This window comes from Sus scrofa, chromosome 6, assembly GCF_000003025.6.
Source record: "Sus scrofa isolate TJ Tabasco breed Duroc chromosome 6, Sscrofa11.1, whole genome shotgun sequence".
NCBI classification, from domain to species: domain Eukaryota; kingdom Metazoa; phylum Chordata; class Mammalia; order Artiodactyla; family Suidae; genus Sus; species Sus scrofa.
The window spans coordinates 115,698,330-115,717,654 of NC_010448.4; the positions used below are offsets into that span (position 1 = coordinate 115,698,330).

The 19,325-nt window shown below is 37.8% G+C and overlaps 1 protein-coding gene across 2 annotated transcripts in view; it reads right to left on the reverse strand.

Moving 5' to 3' along the window:
• Positions 1-19,325, reverse strand: part of TRAPPC8 (trafficking protein particle complex 8) — a 94,160-nt gene that overhangs the window by 5,821 nt on the left and 69,014 nt on the right. For both annotated transcript variants that reach the window (XM_021096212.1, XM_021096211.1), the window contains exons 22-27: positions 17,361-17,457; positions 16,078-16,146; positions 15,928-15,986; positions 12,908-13,081; positions 8,472-8,573; positions 4,708-4,853 (exon numbers count right to left, since the gene is read on the reverse strand). In XM_021096212.1, coding sequence (XP_020951871.1) covers positions 4,708-4,853; positions 8,472-8,573; positions 12,908-13,081; positions 15,928-15,986; positions 16,078-16,146; positions 17,361-17,457 — 647 coding nt within the window. The remainder of the gene's footprint in view (positions 1-4,707; positions 4,854-8,471; positions 8,574-12,907; positions 13,082-15,927; positions 15,987-16,077; positions 16,147-17,360; positions 17,458-19,325) is intronic.

Genomic DNA, 19,325 nt, shown 5'->3' on the forward strand with positions numbered 1-19,325 from the left:
AACAGATTTCCATACACAAAAACTAAAATAACTTCAAAAACTTATCCTTAGGTTGTACTGACGATATGCCCTTACCTCCCCCACAAATTTCTCACAAGGAAAGGACGGCAACAAGGACTACCAAATAGGTTTCCAGTCTAGAGCACCTCACTAAGTTAAACTCCAGTCACATCATTTGTAACCGAAAGCAAAACCTCAGGACCTTTGCTATTCTGTTCCCATTTGGCCTCAAATTCTCCATGCTTCATCTAGATGCCTCTAGCCTGAGAAGAAATGAGAACATCTTGATGTTTCCTAGCCCCAAAGTCATGCCCTTCATTTCTGTTTCCTCCATGCACTGTTTCAGTGAAGAGCTCACCCTTCTCCCCAGCAAGCCTTAAGGCATCATACCAAGTATTTAAGTAGGAGTGGGGGCTACGGCCTGCTTCTCCCCATTCCCAATTTTCTACTACTTTTCACAAATTCCTGTCAATTCTGTCTCCCACACAGCTCTGGAACCTGGTCTTTCACTCAGTCTTCACTTTCCTTACAAATTCAAGTCATCACCTCTCCTGCTTTATGCAACTTCTAGACTCTCACTCTGATATAATCCAATCTTATTTTTATTTTTTTAAATGATTTTTTTCCCATTATCGCTGGTTTACAGTGTTCTGCCAATTTTCTACTGTACAGCAAAGTGACCCAGTCACACATATATACATACACTATTTTTCTCACATTATCCTCCATCATGCTCCATCATAAGTGACTAGATATAGTTCCAATCCAATCTTTATACAGGGTGTTTCTCATACCTGACTCGTGGTCCTCACACCATGCACCTGAGAGCTTGTTCAAAAAAAGACTGCTGGGCCCAACCCCCTGGGTTTCTGATTCAAGAATTTACATTTCTGGAGTTCCTGTCATGGCTTAGAGGAAACGAATCTGACTAGCATCCATAAGGATAAAAGTTTTATCCCTGGCCTCACTCAGTGGTTTAAGGATCCGGCACTGCCACGAGATGTGGTGTAGGTCGCAGATGCGGCTCAGGTCCCACATTGCTATGGCTGTGGTGTAGGCCGGCAGCTACAGTTCCAGCAGTTCCAGTTCAAACCCTAGCCTGGGAACCTCCATACGCCGCACAAGTGCGGCCCTAAAAAGACAAAAAAAAGAAAAGAAAAGAAAAGAAAAGAAAGAAAAAGAATTTACAGTTCTAACAAGTCCCCTGCTGCTGGTCTGGGAATACATTTTGAAAACCACTGCTTAATACAAAAGCCTTTGTAAAAATGCTAATCTGATGCACTGTCACTAAATTGTGGCATTATTAAAGGCATGAGTTCCAGAGTCAGATGCAAGGGTTCGTTTAAATGTCAGCTCAATAATTCTGTACCTCAATGTTCTCAACTGTAAACTGAGAAAAATAGCTATATCTACCTCTTTGGTTTGTTGTGGTGACTCGGTAAGATCAAATACGCTAAGTGCTGACAATAGTGTCTAACACAAGTTCAAGAGTTCCACAAACATTAACTAATATGGCTTCTGACTTTAAGGAGCTGTGGCAGGGAGTTCTTTTGTGGTACAGCGGGTTAAGGACTTGGTGTTGTCACTGCAGTGGCTTGGGTCACTGCTGTGGTGAGGGTATGATCCCTGGCCCAGGAACTTTCACATGCCACAGCAGCTAAACCCAGTATGATTCATTATCTCTGGTCACCTACTGTTTCCTATACTCTCATTCCTCTGCTGCCATGTGTTCCACTGCCATGACCAAACCTCCTCCTGTCCCATTCCTCCCACGTCTCCATTACTAAGAACATGCCACTAATCCTCAACCTCTTCTCTTTATGTTTCTACATCTTGCTTCCACTGAGATCTGGCTGAGTACACAGCTTCCTCTACAGTCCTCTCAATAACAGATGCTGCTTTTCTTCCAACATCTTCCACATCTCAGGTCAGAATGTCTTGTTAATGAAGCTAATACCACTTCTTCATTTTTTTCCCTCCTATCACACCCATAAAAACATCTCCATCCTTGTTATAAACTACTCCAAGGTTTTTATTCTTTTTATCTATCCCCATATTGACAAACTAAAACCAGTGGTAGTAAATCAGTACAGCAGAGATTCGGGGAGGGATGAGGTAAAGATGCTTCACATGCGCACGTGCGTGTGCGCGCGCACACACACTCACACCCTCTGCTTCCTCTAATACGTCTGCCAAGCAGGCATACCACTTAGACAGGACAGACTGCTCAAGGCTTCTTTTCCATATCTTCTCAGTTTTACCTATTAAAAGCTTCTGCATGAGTTTGCTTTCTTTCCTTCAACCCTGATCTCTGTCTTTCTTTTGGAGAACTTCCCTCCCAAGTTGGATGACTCATTCAGTTCCTTCTCAAACCCTGACCTGTCACCTCCACAACCACCAGTACTATTCAAAACTCAGCCATCTAACTTCCATGATGAAACTGCAAAATTTTTTTAGTCACCTTAAATAACTGCCTCTGAAATACTACTCTACTCTCTGACAACTATCTCCAACTCTCCAGCTGTCTCACTCAATTACACTTCTGATCTTTAGTTTTATAAGGATGCCCACTCACTCAACTCTCTATTTCACTGATTCTCAATCCTGGTTACTGTGGTAACTGTAATTACTGTTGGCAGTTACTCACTTCCCTTACCTTCCTACTGTGGGATTGTGGATATTACTGTTGACTGTGAAGGAGAGGCTATCTGGCCAATGGAATTATAAATGATTTTGATGCAAACAGAAGCCTTAAATGTACTATTGCGATACAGCTCACTTTTTGTACTCCAGAGATATGCCATGAGAAGAACACATCCTAGGTAGCTGCTGCCCATGTGGACTGACCCCAAAACATATGTGTCAAAGACATGAATCTAACCAACCCACAGCCTGAAGGAGAGCTTCAGCCAAATCATAGTTGGCCTGCAGACCCATGAGTGTGGGAATAAGTGCCTTGTAAGCTAGTGAATTCTGGAGGGGTTTACCACAAAGCATTATCATGGCAATAGTAACTGATACAGATTCACTCTGGTATCACCTGAGGATTTATTTAAAATATACAGACACCCAGGAGTTCCCTGGTGGCTTAGTGGTAAGGATTCAAAGTTGTCATTGCTGTGGCTCAGGTTCAATTCACAGCCTGGGAAGTTCCACATGCCATGGGTCCTACTCCCAGAGACTTTGGCTGGAGCATCATGATTTTCAAAAACTCTTCAGGGGATTCTATTGTGCAGCCAAAGTTGGAAAAAACTGCCATATCTTGTCCTTCTCAAACCAGCCTTATTTTGGTACTTCCATGCATAATTTTGATTCTGTGATGCTTTATTGTAACCCACTACTCTGCTTCAGTTTGATCAAACCTGTCCACTTTCACATACTTCTCTGCACTGCCTAAATTCTATGACACTTTTTACCATAAGAGAATCATGTGGAAAAGTCACTAGTATCCATGAAGATGTGGGTTCGATCCCTGGCATCGGTCAGTAGGTTAAGTATCCAGTGTTGCTGTGAGCTGTGGTGAAGGCCAGTAGCTACAGCTCCGATTGGACCCCTAGCCTGGGAACCTCCATATGCCATGGGAGCGGCCCAAGAAATAGCAACAACAACAACAAAAAGACAAAAAAAAAAAAAAAAAAAAGAAGAATCTGGCATTGCTGTGAACTGTGATGTCAGTTGCAGATGCAGCTCAGATCTCATGTTGCTGTGGCTGTGGCGTAGGGTGGCTGCAACAGCTCCAATTCGACCCTTAGCCAGGGAACCTCCATATGTCTCAGGTGCAGCCCTAAAAAGATAAAAGACAAAAAAAAAAAAAGCCTTTCTATGGAAGAATGTGAAGTCAAGACAGGTTCACTAGGAATAAAACAATTTTTTTCTCAACTTTGGCTGCACATCAGAATCATCTGGAGAACTTTAGGAAATCTGGATGTCCAGCCTCCACCCTCAACCAATCAAATCAGACCCTCTGGGAGCAGGACCAAAGCATCTGTAGTTCTTCAATTTCCCAGGGATCCCAGTGTGCATCTGTGAGTCAAAAGCACACAGGATGAGTACAGAACAATTAAGACCTGGATAAAGATTTAAGACCAAACGTATTTCAGAATAACTTAAAAGGCTAAAATTTTAAAGTCTGACAATACAATGTGTTGGTGAAGGTATGAGTAGAGGGAACTCCCACACACTACTTATGGGATGCATAAATCAGTAAACTCCTAGATAAGGCAACATACATGCATCAGGAGATACATACAAAACTCAGGGAAGAATTCAAAATAGTTGAAATATAAAAATAATCTAAAAATCCATCTAGAGTGGATCTTCTTCAATATTTAGGTTACTGCCATTGTCAAAATAAGTCTGTGTGTCTCTGTGTGCATGTACACACAGGTTTGTGTATTGTGGAAAACTTTTTTTTTTGGTCTTTTTGTCTTTTAGGGCTGTAGCCACGGCATATGGAGGTTCCCAGACTACGGTTCCAATCAGAACTGTAGCCACAGGCCTACGCCACAGCCACAGCCACAGCCACTAGGGATCTGAGCCATGTCTGCAACCTACACCACAGCTCACAGCAGTGCCAGATCCTCAACCCACTGAGCAAGGCCGGGGATCAAACCCGCATTCTCATGGATGCTAGTCGGGTTCAATAACCACTGAGCCACAATGGGAACTCCTATTGTGTAAAACTTTTAACAAAAATATATCTCAAACCTTTTTTGATGAAAGGGATGATTAAAGGATTCTGGATAGTGAAGACTCATTTTAATGAGATTAGAAAGCTGCTCTACTGATGGTCTTGAAGAAACTGTAGTGTTTTCTGGCCTGAAAAATTTTAATAGTTCCATTTCTGGTGGCTCCTGAGAAAAGAAAAGAAAAAAATACATGACAATAAAAACACTGCTTTGTTAAATCAAGAATAGCATACACAAACGAAGTTAAAATTAGTAGAGATAAAGGTAAAGCATGAAAAATACTTTTCCTGCTGTTATTTAAACAACCAGTTAGAATCATACGCAATATAATCAAGGATAAAGACACTAGGATCCATAATCACTTACTATGCATTCTCTATTATGTGATGGGGTTAGACTTGAAATCCAGCAACTTCACACATTAGCTCTGTAATCCTGGCTGTGTTATTTAATACTTTTAAGACTTAATTTCCTCATGTGTAAAAAGGGGTTCACGATAATAGTAATTTCAAAAGTTGCTATGGTTCTCATCTAACAAAACTGCTTGCTACTTAGGCTGCAGATATTCAATTGCATAGCATCTGTTTTAACAGTTAAAGGACCAAAACTGCTTTAGAATTTCATTTCTGAAAATGGATTGCTGAGTTTCACAGATTACTGTGCCTCAACTACATTAACTGAAGGTTAACATGTATGTAAAAGTCTTAATATAGCTAGTGTTAGGCACACTGTAAACATTTCAATAAATATCACTGTCATCTAAATAAAAATAGAGAATAATGTCCCATTTCTATCATTATTAGTTTCTTTCTTGGTTATTTTTTTCTCTGTTTTCTTTCACCATCTAGAATATTCTGATTTTTAATTTTCTGCTAGCCTAGTTAGATTCTGATCTATACACAGGATTGGCAAACTACACCCCATGGGCCAAATGCAGCCTGCCTCCTTTTTTTATAAAGAAAGTTTTATAGAAACACAGCCACATCCACACATTGTTTACACACTAGCTACGGTTGCTTCTGGACTCCAAACAAGAGATGAGTAATTCTGACAAAGACCTTCTGACCAGCAAATTCTAAAATATTCACTATCTGGATTTCCTGAGAAAAGGTTTCCGGACCCTTGATTTATAGTTGCAAAAGCAAGAATTAATGTGCTTTTGACTTATGAGTGGGAGACACGTAACTAGAGGTTCACTCTGAAGGAGGGAAGATGCATGCCAGGAAGAGAGCACAGAACTTTTGGAGTGCTGGTCATATTCTCTTTCTTGATTGGGTCCTAGTTATGCTGAAGTGCTCTTCAATTTGTGAAAGTTGATAAGCTAGTCTACACTTTAATAAAAAGTTCAAAGAATGTACTATTGTTTAAAATCATATAAGAAAAACAAGCTATTTTGGGGACTTCTAATTATACTAAATAAAGCTCTATATACCACTTACCATAAGAAGAAAAACACACAATGAAGAGTTTCCCTTTCAGCTTAAAAGTAGCAACAAGTATTTTCACAATCAACACTGGACAATTTGTACAGTAGTTTCACAATAAGTACTTGACTCAACCTTATGACAGACAGTTCCACCAAAAGAGAACCAAGGTGTGTAATACTATTACCGCAGGTTTATAAGAAAGCTAAAGTTTATCAAGTTATGAGAGTAATTTGCACTAACTACATCATCAATCTGAAAGCCTCTGGGTCCAATATATTACTCTTAATATGATGAACCTGCTATATCTCCCAACCCAGTAAATCATATGAACAGAACATAAAATACTTCAAAGGTGAAATACAGAGAAATAAAAAAGGATATGCTCCCCCCCACACACAAAAAAAAGGATATGCCCTACATTGTTTTAGTAAAATGGGACTATAACAAGGGTAAATTTTGGAGTTCCCATTGTGTCTCAGCAGGCTAAGGACCCAACTTTGTCTCCGTGAGGATGCAGGTTTGATCTCTGGCCTCACTCAGTGGGTTAAGGATCTAGCATTGCCTCAAGCAGCAGTCTAAGTCATAGATTCAGCTCAGATTCTGCGTGGTCGTGGCTGTGGTGCAGGCCCCAGACGTGACTCCAATTCGACTCCTGGCCTGGGAACTCCATATGCCCCAGGTGAGGCCATAAAAAGAAAAAAGAGAGTAAATTTAATAGAAAACACTGCTTCATTTTCTAAATGCTAATCCTGCCTTTTTGACATATTCTAAATGATCAAAATATGACAATTTACAACTAAAACTAGGGATTCTTGTATTAATCAAACCAGTTTGAGAAAAAGAATTTTCTTAAAAATAAGAAATAGACTTGGGGTTAAATTTGATATCTTCATCAAACCTAATGGAAAATTACCATTAGTAATCACTAAAGTAAACTTTGATTCAAAGTACAGAATTACCAAAGGAAGCTAAAACTATTGACCTAACTTTAATGAGACATCAGATATTTACATAGTCCCAAATTATCTCCCCACCTTATTACTTATTGTTATAAAAAGAAAAAACAGTAACTTTATTGAGAAGAAAAGGCAGACACCTCCTTAATCAAATGATCCATCACTAATCATAGGACAAGTTAATATCATGTACCTTCTGATGTAATTTAGTGATGAAGACACAGCATCACCTAGGTAGTATTTCAGCCAAAAACGTATAATCTTAATCTGATCATGAGGAAACATAAGATAAATCCAAAGAGGTATTATTCTACATTAAAACGACTGGCTAGTGCTCTTCAAAAATGTCAATGTTATAACTGACAAAGGTTCAGAAACTGTTCCAGATTAGAGACAAGATAGGTAAATGCAATGTGTGATCCTGGACTGAATTCTTGATGGGAAAAAACAAAGTCTTACAGCCAAGGCCTTTGATGACATTTGAATATGGACTGTATAAGAGTACTGTACCAATGTTAAACTTCTGGACTTTACTAATGGTTTTGTGATGATGTAAGAGATTGTCTTTGTCCTTAGGAATACTCAATGAAGTATTTAGGGGCAGAAAAGCAAGGTGCCTGCAATTTACTTGGGAGTAATTACTTGAGAATGATTTAGAAAAAAATTAATATGTACATGAACAGAGAAAGAATAGTAAAGCAAGTAAGGCAAAATGTTAACCAACGGTAAACCTGAGTGAAAGGTATAACAGAGTCCTTAATATTATTTTTGCAGCTTTTCTCTAAGTTTGAAAATTATTTCAAAATAAAAGTCGTCAAAAATAATAGGGAGAAAAGCTTGAAAATTAAAACCCATTATTTATAAACACAATACAAGGTCACTGTTTGAATCACAGGACTAAATGTCCTTAAATTTTATTTATATATATTCTAACAACTTTTAGTAGGATTAAACAGTATTTGAGGAAAAATAAGAAAATAAACAGTATTACCAGCTGTTGCACAACTCCAGAAGCCATCCTTTACATTGTATGATAGGACCCCTACAGTTCTGAAATGGTGTGTGGGCCTGTTAAACTATAAACAAGGTAACATAGAGCATATGGTTCCCTTTCTCTCAAGCAAATCAATTCTTTTTATAACTATGAATTCTAAATTCAATAAAGATCTTAGGAAACTCCAAGATCACAAAAGCATCTTAATACTCTTACAAAATGCACTAGTGAACTTTAAAATCAATTTATGTTCATTTCTAATTTGAATCAGCCTTCTGCCACCAACACCAACTCAAATCCCAATATAAAAGCTCACACAAACAGAAAGCTTCAAAAACACAAAAAACAATCAAACAAAAAACTGCACAAGCTCACAGGAAATCCCCACAGCAAATTCGGTCATTACCTGTTTCTGAGGATAGGAAAAAGCTTCTTTTCCTATAGTGTGAAGAACAACATGATGCTGACCTTCCAAAATAAGCTGCTTATTGTCCTCCACTACGTATGCCTAAGAGGTAAAACGCACAAAAAAATGTTACCCTACCTGGCAGTAAACTCAAAAATAACCAATGCAATATTTGAGGGAAAGTAAAGGTATTCTGGCTAATATCTATCAATCATCAATACTCATAGCTGTGTCAGCATTTCTTCCTTTTTTTGGCAGCACTCACCACAAGTGGAAGTTCCTGGGCCAAGGATCAAACTTATGCCACGGCAATGACCAGAACTGCAGCAGTGAGAACATAGGATCTTTAATCCACTGAGATACAAGGGAACTCCAGCATTTCTACTTTTATTCTTTTATTCAATCAATAAAGCATCTGTCAAAATCTGCTCTGCCTCAGTATAAAACAATTGGTCTGGGGGTTCCCTGTGGTACAGCAGGTTAAGGATACAGAATTGTCACTGCAGCGGTTCAGGTCACTGCTGTGGCAAAGGTTTGATTCCTGGCTTGGGAACTTTGACATGTTGCAGGCATAGCCAAAAACCAACCAAACAAATAAACAAACGAAAAGAGTTGGCCTGGATATCCAAGAGACGTTTTGAAATCTTTTCCAATTTTCTCTAGATTGCTTAAGAAACCAGTCCAAAAGAATAGTGCCATTACATAATGCAAGCTCTTTTCTTTACTGGACTGCCAATATACAGGTAAACGGCTTTTTCTTATGGTCTTGTTTCTGAAATGCAACCATGGTTTAATCATGTAGTAGAGCAAAATCAGTGAATATAATCATAAATCCTGTAAGTGGAAAAGCCATGTCTTTGGATATCTTAAATTTAAGTGCATATACTTGGGGGGCCGGAGGGCTTTTCCTTTCCTATAGAGTGAACTGATTTCACCTATATTAAAACACTTATGGGAGGTCCCGTCATGGCACAGCGGAAACAAATCCGACTAGGAACCATGAGGTTTCAAGTTCAATCCCTGGCCTCATTCAGTGGGTTAAGGATTCAGCATTGCTGTGAGCTGTGGTGTAGGTCGCAGACGCAGCCTGGATCTGGCATTGCTGTGGCTGTGGCTAGCAGCTACGGCTCCTATTCGACCCCTAGCCTGGGAACCTCCATTTGCCGTGGGTGCAGTCCTAAAAAAGACAAAAAGACAAAAAGACAAAAAGACAAAAAACAAAAAACACCACTTATGCCAGCATCCAACTCCTTGAACTTCTGTCCTCGAGAAAATAAATTCTTATGGCTCTAATATATGGTTATTGTCACATTGTGCAAATATGAATGCTTACATTTTTTTTAACAAGCTCAATTTTTTTTACTGTTAGATTTAACAAACAGAAAATACTCAGCCAAAATCCTTACGAAAGTTCATAAAAGTTTATTTTTAATACTTCTCATGATGAATGACAATGGATCACACTTGGAGAAGGGCTGCACTAAGGCACAGCACAGCCCAGGGCCAGCTCAGCAACCATCCATACACAACCCAGAAATGTACAAGTTAAATACCTGATGGGGTGACCTTTGGATTATAGCTAATAGGTAAGGTCCTGAGACAGGTCAATTATCTTTTCCAGTGGTCTCATAAGACTGAGCAAAAGTCACCCACTATCATGAATAATCCTATAAAGCACTGTGTTCCCTGCACAAAGGCTTAGTTTTTCAGTATGAACCTGGTTTTTTTGTTTTGGTCTTTTTAGGGCTGCACTTGTGGCATATAAAAAGTCCCAGGTCGAATCGGACTGCAGCCACCGGCCTACACACACCATGGCCACAGGAATGCAGGATCCTTAACCCACTGAGCGAGGCCAGGGATGGAACCTGAATCCTCATGGATCCTAGTCGGGTTTGTGACTGCTGAGCCACAATAGGAACTCCCCAACATTTATTTTTGGTTAAGATTGGTTAAGAGTTGTACTATATCCTCTTTCCAACTACATTTTACAAGAATGTTGTCCAAGCTCGTAGTTTTCTCCTGTATCATATTTTATTAGAGTACTACACTTCATATGCATCCCACTCCACAACTTAAATGACTTGTCAAATTTTCATTCAATAGGGTCCTTTGTGCATTACCTACAGCCTTCACTAAAGAAAAGCTACTGATCACTTTCTCAAATGAGTTGAATAATAAACTTATCATAGTTCCTAGCCACTACCAAACTTAATACACTATTCTATAATCTATTCAAATTTCCATTTCCTAATCAAGGAGAATCACAATCTTGGGTAGTTTTCTTCTTCATATGATCAGCAATACTAGTAATGGGTTTTTATTCAGGGTAATTTTTTTTCAAAAGATTAACTCTTTCACCTAATTGCCCCCACCCCAAGGTTACGGTGGGCTCAACAGTGAGTACAGAATAAAGCATACATTACGCAAAATCTTGTCTCAGAAACACTAAAAATGGTTATGTAGCATGAATTTGTGGAGTGACAGTTACAAATGCCAAATGTCTATCATACATTTATTTAGTGGATGGTTGGTTTACATTAAGGGGGACAATGCTACTGAGCCTGAAAATAGGATCCTCTTGATTCTCTGCTTCAAGAACATCGGATTATCAAGCTAATAATGTATACTCATCTTTTGAACATTAAATGCCTTCACCTCTATAATCAACAAAAGTACCAATTTGCTTTAAGCAGTTTTATTAGAACTCACAAAGGCAGCTTGTTCTCAAAAGAGCTTATTTTAAAATGTGCAGTTTAGTAAAAAGAACAATCTGGAACATCTGAGTCAATTTAAAGTGCATGTTCTGTTCATCTACTATGAGTACGTCTGTGTGTTAGGTCTTATATCAGACAACACAAAATCAAACTTGTCATAGTTCATGTGAATATCACTGAGGAAGATCCTAAATTTCACTGTAAAATTATTTTCTGAAAAATAAACAAATGATACAAACTAAGTTACAAATGGGCATGCTGGGAAAAATAAATCTCCTCTGTATTATAGTTCAGTTAACTTTAGAGAAAACCAATGCTTAAACAAACTTATTCTAGCATGCTATGTGTGGATCATATTTGAATTTTTTTAAAAAAATTAAAATGAGGAGTTCCCATCATGGCTCAGTGGTTAACGAATCCAACTAGGAACCATGAGGTTGCAGATTCGATCCCTGCCCTTGCTCAGTGGGTTAAGGATCTGGCATTGCTGTGGCTCTGTAGTGTGGGCTGCAGATGCAGTTCAGATCCTGCATTGCTGTGGCTCTGGCATAGGCCGGCAGCTACAGCTCCAATGGGACCTCCAGCCTGAGAACCTCCATATGCCGCAGTAAGCAGCTCTAGAAAAGGCAAAAAGACAAAAAAAAAAAAAAAAAAAAATTAAAATGACATTTTCAAATAATCTAGAAAAATTAAAGACCAACAAGTAGATAATTAAAAATTACTCTTAATTGGGTGAGATAATAATATAGTGGGGTTACAGTCCTCATCTGCTAGAAGTACATATAAACGTATTTACATATGAAATATTATATCATTAAAAAACACAACAAAGTATAAAGGAAGGCAGAAATAAAAGAAAGGAGCTAAAAGGAAGAGATGAAATATGAACAGCAACAAATTAGTGGCTACTGAAGCCTCCTGAATAATAGATACCCAGAGGTTCCTAGTGCTATTTTTCCTTTTTCAGAGCTTGAAAAGGCCCACAATAAAGAGTTTAATAGCACTTTAAGGAGTTCCCACTATGGCACAGTAGATTAATGACCTGGCTTGTCTCTGCGGTGGCCCCGGTTTAATCCCTGGCCCAGCACAGTGGCTTGGGGATCTGGCGTTGCTGGAGCTGCAGCTCAGATTTGATCCCTGGCCCAGGAACTTCCACATGACATGAGTGTGGCTCCCCAAAAAGTAAAAATAGCACTTATCACATCTACAATATTCTCAATAGCATTCAGAAGTAATAATAAGACAGAAGAAAGTCACCTAATTTGAATGAATTTAAACTGTTAAAGAAGTCACAAAGTAACTTTAATACTGAAACTGGAAATTTTAAGTAGAAAAAATATAAGCAAGAGCTTACATTTAATCTTCAGCTTAAGAATCAAGTACAGGAGTTCCCGTCGTGGCGCAGTGGTTAACGAATCTGACTAGGAACCATGAGGTTGCGGGTTCGGTCCCTGCCCTTGCTCAGTGGGTTAACGATCCGGCGTTGCCGTGAGCTGTGGTGTAGGTTGCAGACGCGGCTCGGATCCCGTGTTGCTGTGGCTCTGGCGTAGGCCGGTGGCTACAGCTCCATTTCGACCCCTAGCCTGGGAACCTCCATATGCCGTGGGAGCGGCCCAAGAAATAGCAACAACAACAACAACAAAAGACAAAAGACAAAAAAAAAAAAAAAAAAAAAGAATCAAGTACAAGTGAGGCTTGCTGAAATAATTTAATAACACATACCTTCCACAATACAACAATATTCAAATCTACTTCATTGCACTTCTGAATTAATCTCACAGCATCCTCTATTGACTGTTTTTCTGTATGCAGAGAAGACTGAGCTTGTGGTTTCTTCAATTCAGAGGATAAACTTCGATAAAAGAAGTCTGCACATGGGCTTGCCGAACTTACTATCTGTTAAAAGATAATCATTTGTCTATGTAAGTGTTTTCAATTAGATATACCGTCAAAATGTATATTTCTACAAGTTACATATACCCAAAATGCTTATTCAATAATTTTTTATCAGTTTGGTTGAATACAAGGAGGCCATCCCAAGACTTGAACCCCTAAAATATGTGGTACGAATTACCCTCAATCTTAAAAGCTCAAACTTCAAAATCATAAATCTACATTGCTATGACATTAGTGTTGACTTTCTGAGTATCCAGGTAGGATGAATGGGTATCACTAAGAGAATGGAGCGTTCCCGTTGTGAGTCAGTGGGTTAGGAACACAACATAAGTCTCTGTGAGGGTGCAGGTTCAATCCCTGGCCTCACTCAGTGGGTTAAGTATCCAGCACTGCAGCAAGCTGCAGCATAGGTCACAGATGCAGCTTGGATCTGGTGTTGCTGTGGCTGTGCTAGAGCTCCAATTCAACCCCTAATCTGAGAATTCCTATATGTTGCAGATGCAACTATAAAAAGAGAGAGAGGGAGGGAGGAAGGGAGGAAGGAAAGAAGGAAATGAATAAAAAGTAAATTGTTGAAAAGAAATTATTATTTTTTTACTACTAAAATAACCTAAGTGGAGTTCCCACTGTGGTAGTTGGTTAAGAATCCAATTACAGCAGCTTGGGTCACTACAGAGGGTGTTGCCACAGCTGTGCCATAGCTGTGGCATAGGTTGCAGCTGCAGCTTGGATCAATCCCTGGGAACTTCCATATGCCACAGGTAAAGCCATAAAAAAATTTTAAATTAAGACAAAAAATAAGTACTTCAAATATTTGTAACACTAGGTGATATTCAATGAATAAATGCAAATGGAGTTACTGGCATTAACTTGGCTTTTATAATTGAAGGGAGAGATCAGGAGAAAAGATTTTTAAATGGAGGACAGGACCACTTTATTAACGGAATAATGTGTTTCATAGTAAAATCTCTACACTTAATAATTTCCTGCATTATAAACTATATTATGTAGATATTAAGCTTCAAGTTAATTATTAAATATTAATAAATATATAGATTTTCCCCCTTAGATGTGACCTTTTTCTGGGAAACCATTGTCCACATAGTTATCTCATTAACCAGTAGTGTTTAGTAAGTTCTGTTTACTCTGATTCATCAAAAGGGAAAAGGCCTTTGTTTATGTCTTCTTCAGAGTGCTTATTCAAAATTAACAGCAAATACAATAAAAGTTACAACCTTAATATAATTTAAAGTTCATGATGATATTTTTAGGGATTTTAAATTTTTTCAGAAAGACATGAACAAAAAAAAAAAAAAAAAAAAAAAAAAAAAAACAACAACTGAAGTCCTAAAAGCTAAACTTCACCCATTCAGGAAGCACAGTATCTCCAAAAGTCATACTTGCTTTGGAATTATTGGATTTTTAGTGCTCTGGGATATTTTTAAATAGCTGCTTCCTCAAATGACCAAAAGAGAGTTCAAAGAGTGAGTCAGACAAAGGCAAATAGTAACAGAAATACAAAAGTGTAAGTACGTTTGGAAATATCAAGAAGAGCACAAAGAAGAAATAATACCAGTAACAGCACACAACTACAGGGAATTTGGTCCAGTATTTATCAAAGCAGGTCCCCAGATCATCTCTTCATATTATTTGCAGGGCTGAATGAAAATGTGTATTCCCTAATTCCACCCAAAGTATTATGAACCAGGGCTTTATTTTTTTGTTTGTTTGATTTTTGCTTTTTAGGGCCACACATGTGGCATATGGAAGTTCCCAGGGTGGAATTGGAGCTACAGCTGCCAGCCTATGCCAGAGCCACAATTGCGGGATCCGAGTGGTATCTACAACCTACACCACAGCGCACAGCAACGCCAGATCCCTGAGTGAGGCCAAGGATCGAACCAGCATCCTCATGGATATTAGTCAGATTCGTTTCTGCTACATAATGGGAACTCCTGAACCAGAACTTTAGAAGTGGGGAGGCAAAGCTTTCATTTTTACAAAAATTCTCAATGTAAAAAGTAGGGTGTGCAGATTGATAACCCCAATACCACCTAGGAGCTTTAGCAATTTAGAACCCCAGGTCTCATTCAGTCCCACTGATTGAGAATTTGCATTTATTTTAACAAGATTCCCAGATGACTTCATATGCATATTATTTCCAAGTGTGAAAACCATTCTCTATGTGATTCTAACATATAATTAAGTTGGGAGTAACACTGTCCTAGACAACAATACATTTAAAATTACAAACGAGCATGTTATTTGGTTCTCAGAACCATACGATATTCCAAAATCCAGAGGATTATCATCTACATGTTCCACTGTGACCACTTTCCCAAATAAAGAGGTTCCCTCATATGATTCTATTTCTCTTTTTAACCCTAAGCACTATACTTATCTCATGTGGCATATGGAAGTTCCCAGGCTAGGGGTCCAACTGGAGCCGCAGCTGAGAAGGTACCAGCCTATGCCACCGCAACAGAAATGCCAGATCCAAGTAGCATCTGCGACCTACACCACAGCTTACGGCAATGACAGATCCTTAACCCATTGAACGAGGCCAGGGATCAAACCCACGTCCTTATGAATACTAGGCAGGTTCGTTACCAGTGAGCCATGAGGGGAACGCCAGAAACTATTGTAAATAACTAATTTAAATAGTATACGCCGTATAGTATTTCTCTTTGCTCTGGAGCATGAAGACAAGCTGCAAAACCCAACAAAGCTGATATGTTCACCCAGTAAAGAACATGGAGATTACTAAGGAATCTTTTGCCAAAACAGAAAAGATATTACAGAACTGTGACTTTTAAAATCAGATGCTACTGTGCTTATTTGCATACCTGTTCATTTCCAAAGATGATATCTGCAAAGGTGTACTTTTCTGGGGACTGTGTGGCAACTAAAAAAACAGGGAAAAACAAACTAATCATATCATTGACGTGAGACATAAAATGACCATTTAAGAAAGTGTGAAAATAAAATGGATTTACCTTCTTCCTCCTTACATCGTATTGCCTTGAAACAAAATTTTCCCTTCTCCCTACTGGCAAGTTTGGCATCTAGAAAGAGAAAAAAGAAAATTTCAAAGATGTTTCTCAGTTTATAGCATGGTAAAATCTAATTCATTATTCAGACATCCTCCATCAAATTGGAAATTTATTCACAATTAGAAATGTTTAATGAAAAAAACTTCATTTTCATCTCAATAAAGCAAATCTCATTCAGCTCTTAAAAAGGATAAGACTAAGTTTTCTTGAAATATATATTCATATGTACATACATATTCATATACATATGACATTACAGATAAATAGAAAGTTTGAAAAACTAGAACTTGGGAGCCAGAGAATCCACAATTCCACCAATCTATCATTTTTTTACTTCCCTTCAGTATTTTTTCATATGATTATACCAATATTATTATATAAACAAACTTTGCTATGTATGATGCATTTTTTCACTATTGCACATTTTGAAAGATAATATATCTCAATGACCACAAAATAATCTGAGCTGTAGCTTAACTGTACACTCAATTTTTCTCTATTACATGTAATCTTGCAATAAACTGCTTTGAATATATGGATCTTCTCATATTTTGAATTAATTCCTTTGTATAAATTTCAAAAAATAAAGATTATTGTGAGGCTAGGTAAGATGTTAAACATTTTTCTTTATCTTTTGAAATACATTGTATAATTCTTTCCAGAAAGAGCAAATATCATTTTGCCAGCTTCAATCCACTATTACAAGCACTAGGCATTCTCATAATACTGGCAGGATGATAAACTGATAGAAATATTTTGGAAAACAATTTGACAATATGTATTACAAGTGTGCATATTCTTTTGTTTGAATGTTATATGAGTATAGAAATAAACAGAAAAGCCAGTCAATATATAAGTATGGCTGTACACAGAAAAACCAGCCTACCAATAGCAAAGGAAACAAAGAGAAACTTTCAATTCTAATATATGTTTCTGTACTGTTTGAAATTTTTACAGTGATCACCATGTATTCAGGCATGAGTTTTACAATTAAATTTTTTTAAAGAAAAAACAACATATGAATAGAAAAGACATGGAATAAAAAGAATCGATTAAGATGGGTATGTACAGTCACGTAGTCACGTAATGAAAGCACAATTTAATGCTTTAAAAAGTTCATTATAAGGCATCAACAATCTTATGATATTCTGGTACTATTCTGTAAAAAAAAAAAATAACCAATGACAATATCAGAATTTATTATGAAGAGGGAAAAAGGCACAAACCTTTGTTTTCAGAGAGATTTACAGATTTCTGTAACTTCCAGTGTTTGCTACTACTTGATACTTGTACTATGTGGAATTCCTTAACACCTGCTTCACTCTATCCAAAAGAAATAAGCATCATTTAGGATTCAGGAGTACTAACCTTGAATATTCAAGAGATCAATATTCAGACCATGCTACCAAAGTAACTATCAATTAACATAAGATGAAATTTTTATTTGTAAATCAACAATATATATTTTAGAAATCTAAGTTACTTAAATCCCTCTATAAACTTTCTTAAAACAGTTGTCATCTTATCCAGAAATATATTTAACTATAATGCACTCCCAGTGGCAAATTTTTAAATACTGAAAGGCATTCAATTATTAGGATCTATTATAATGAGCTATTGGCAGTATCTAAAATATCGAAAATTATCTGTTGTCAATTTGTAATCAAAACTGTAGCATTTCCTTTTTACTTCTTTTGATCTTTTTATCACCATCCCAACAGGGCAAAATCCAAACAGTAAGAATCCCAGTACACAGCCAATATACATAAAGTTATTTAAATTGCATATGTTTTATTCTCCTGAACAAGAGCTAATTTGAAGTACCCTCCTTCACTGTTGGTGGGAATATAAATTGGTACAGCACTATGGAAAACTGTATGGAGGTACCTCAGAAAACTAAACACAGGACTATCATATGATCCTGCAATCTCACTCCTGGGCATATATCCAGACAAAACTTTCCTTGAAAAAGACACATGCACTAGATCACCTTGCTGTACCATAGAAAACAGAACACTGTAAACCATCTATAATGTGAAAAATAAAAATCATTATAAACCCACCCTCCCCCCACCCTCCCCCCAAAAGATACGTGCGCCCCCTACATTCACTGCAGCACTATTCCAAACAGCCAAGACATGGAAACAACCTGAATGACCACTGACAGATGAGCAGATTAAGAAGATATGGTATATACATACAATAGTATACTACTCGACCTTAAAAAAAACAAACTAATGCTATTTGCAGCAACATGGCTGGAACTAGAGATTCTCATACTAAGTGAAGGAAGCCAGAAAGAAAAAGACAAATACCATATGATATTCACTTATTTGAGGGATCTAAAATATGGCACAGATGATCTTATCTACAAAACAACAGATCACAGCCAAGGAAGGGAGATTTGAGGTTCCCAGTGAGGAAGGGGGAGGAAGTGGGATGGATGGGTGGTTTGGGGTTTTTGGATAAAAACTGTTATATTTGGGTTGGATGGGCAATGGGGCCCTACTGTACAGCACAGGGAACTGTGTACGACTGGATCACTTGCTGCAGAGAAAAAACATTATAAATCAACTACATTCTAATAAAAATTTGTTTTGTTTTGGTTTTTGTCCTTTTAGGGCCACACTAACAGCATATGGAAGTTCCCAGGCTAGAGGTCTAATCGGAGTTATTACTGCTGGCCTACACCAGAGCCACAGCAACACCAGATCCGAGCCGCATCTGCAACCTACACCACAGCTCATGGCAACGCCGGATCTTTAACCCACTGAGCAAGGCCAGGAATCGAACCCACAACCTTATGGTTCCTAGTTGGATCTGTTTCCGCTGAGCCACGATGGGAACTCGTAAAATTTTTTTTTTTTTTTAAAAGAGCTATTTGAAATAATTAAAAATTTCTAATTCTTACAAATACTGATTTTTGGGATAGATCACAAAAGCATCAGCACACTGATGCTGATCTTAAACATCCTAAAAAGAGGTATTCTTACAAATTTATGAACCTAAAAGAAAAGGACATCACAGAATTAATAAGTAATATTTCAAGTAGGTATCTAAACTAGGTCAATCTGAAGCTATGATCTCGTTTTATTTTATTTTTTAACTTTATTTATTTATTTTTGGCTGCATTTGTGGCATGCAGAAGTTCATGGGCCAGGAATTAAGTCCACACCACAGCTATAACAATG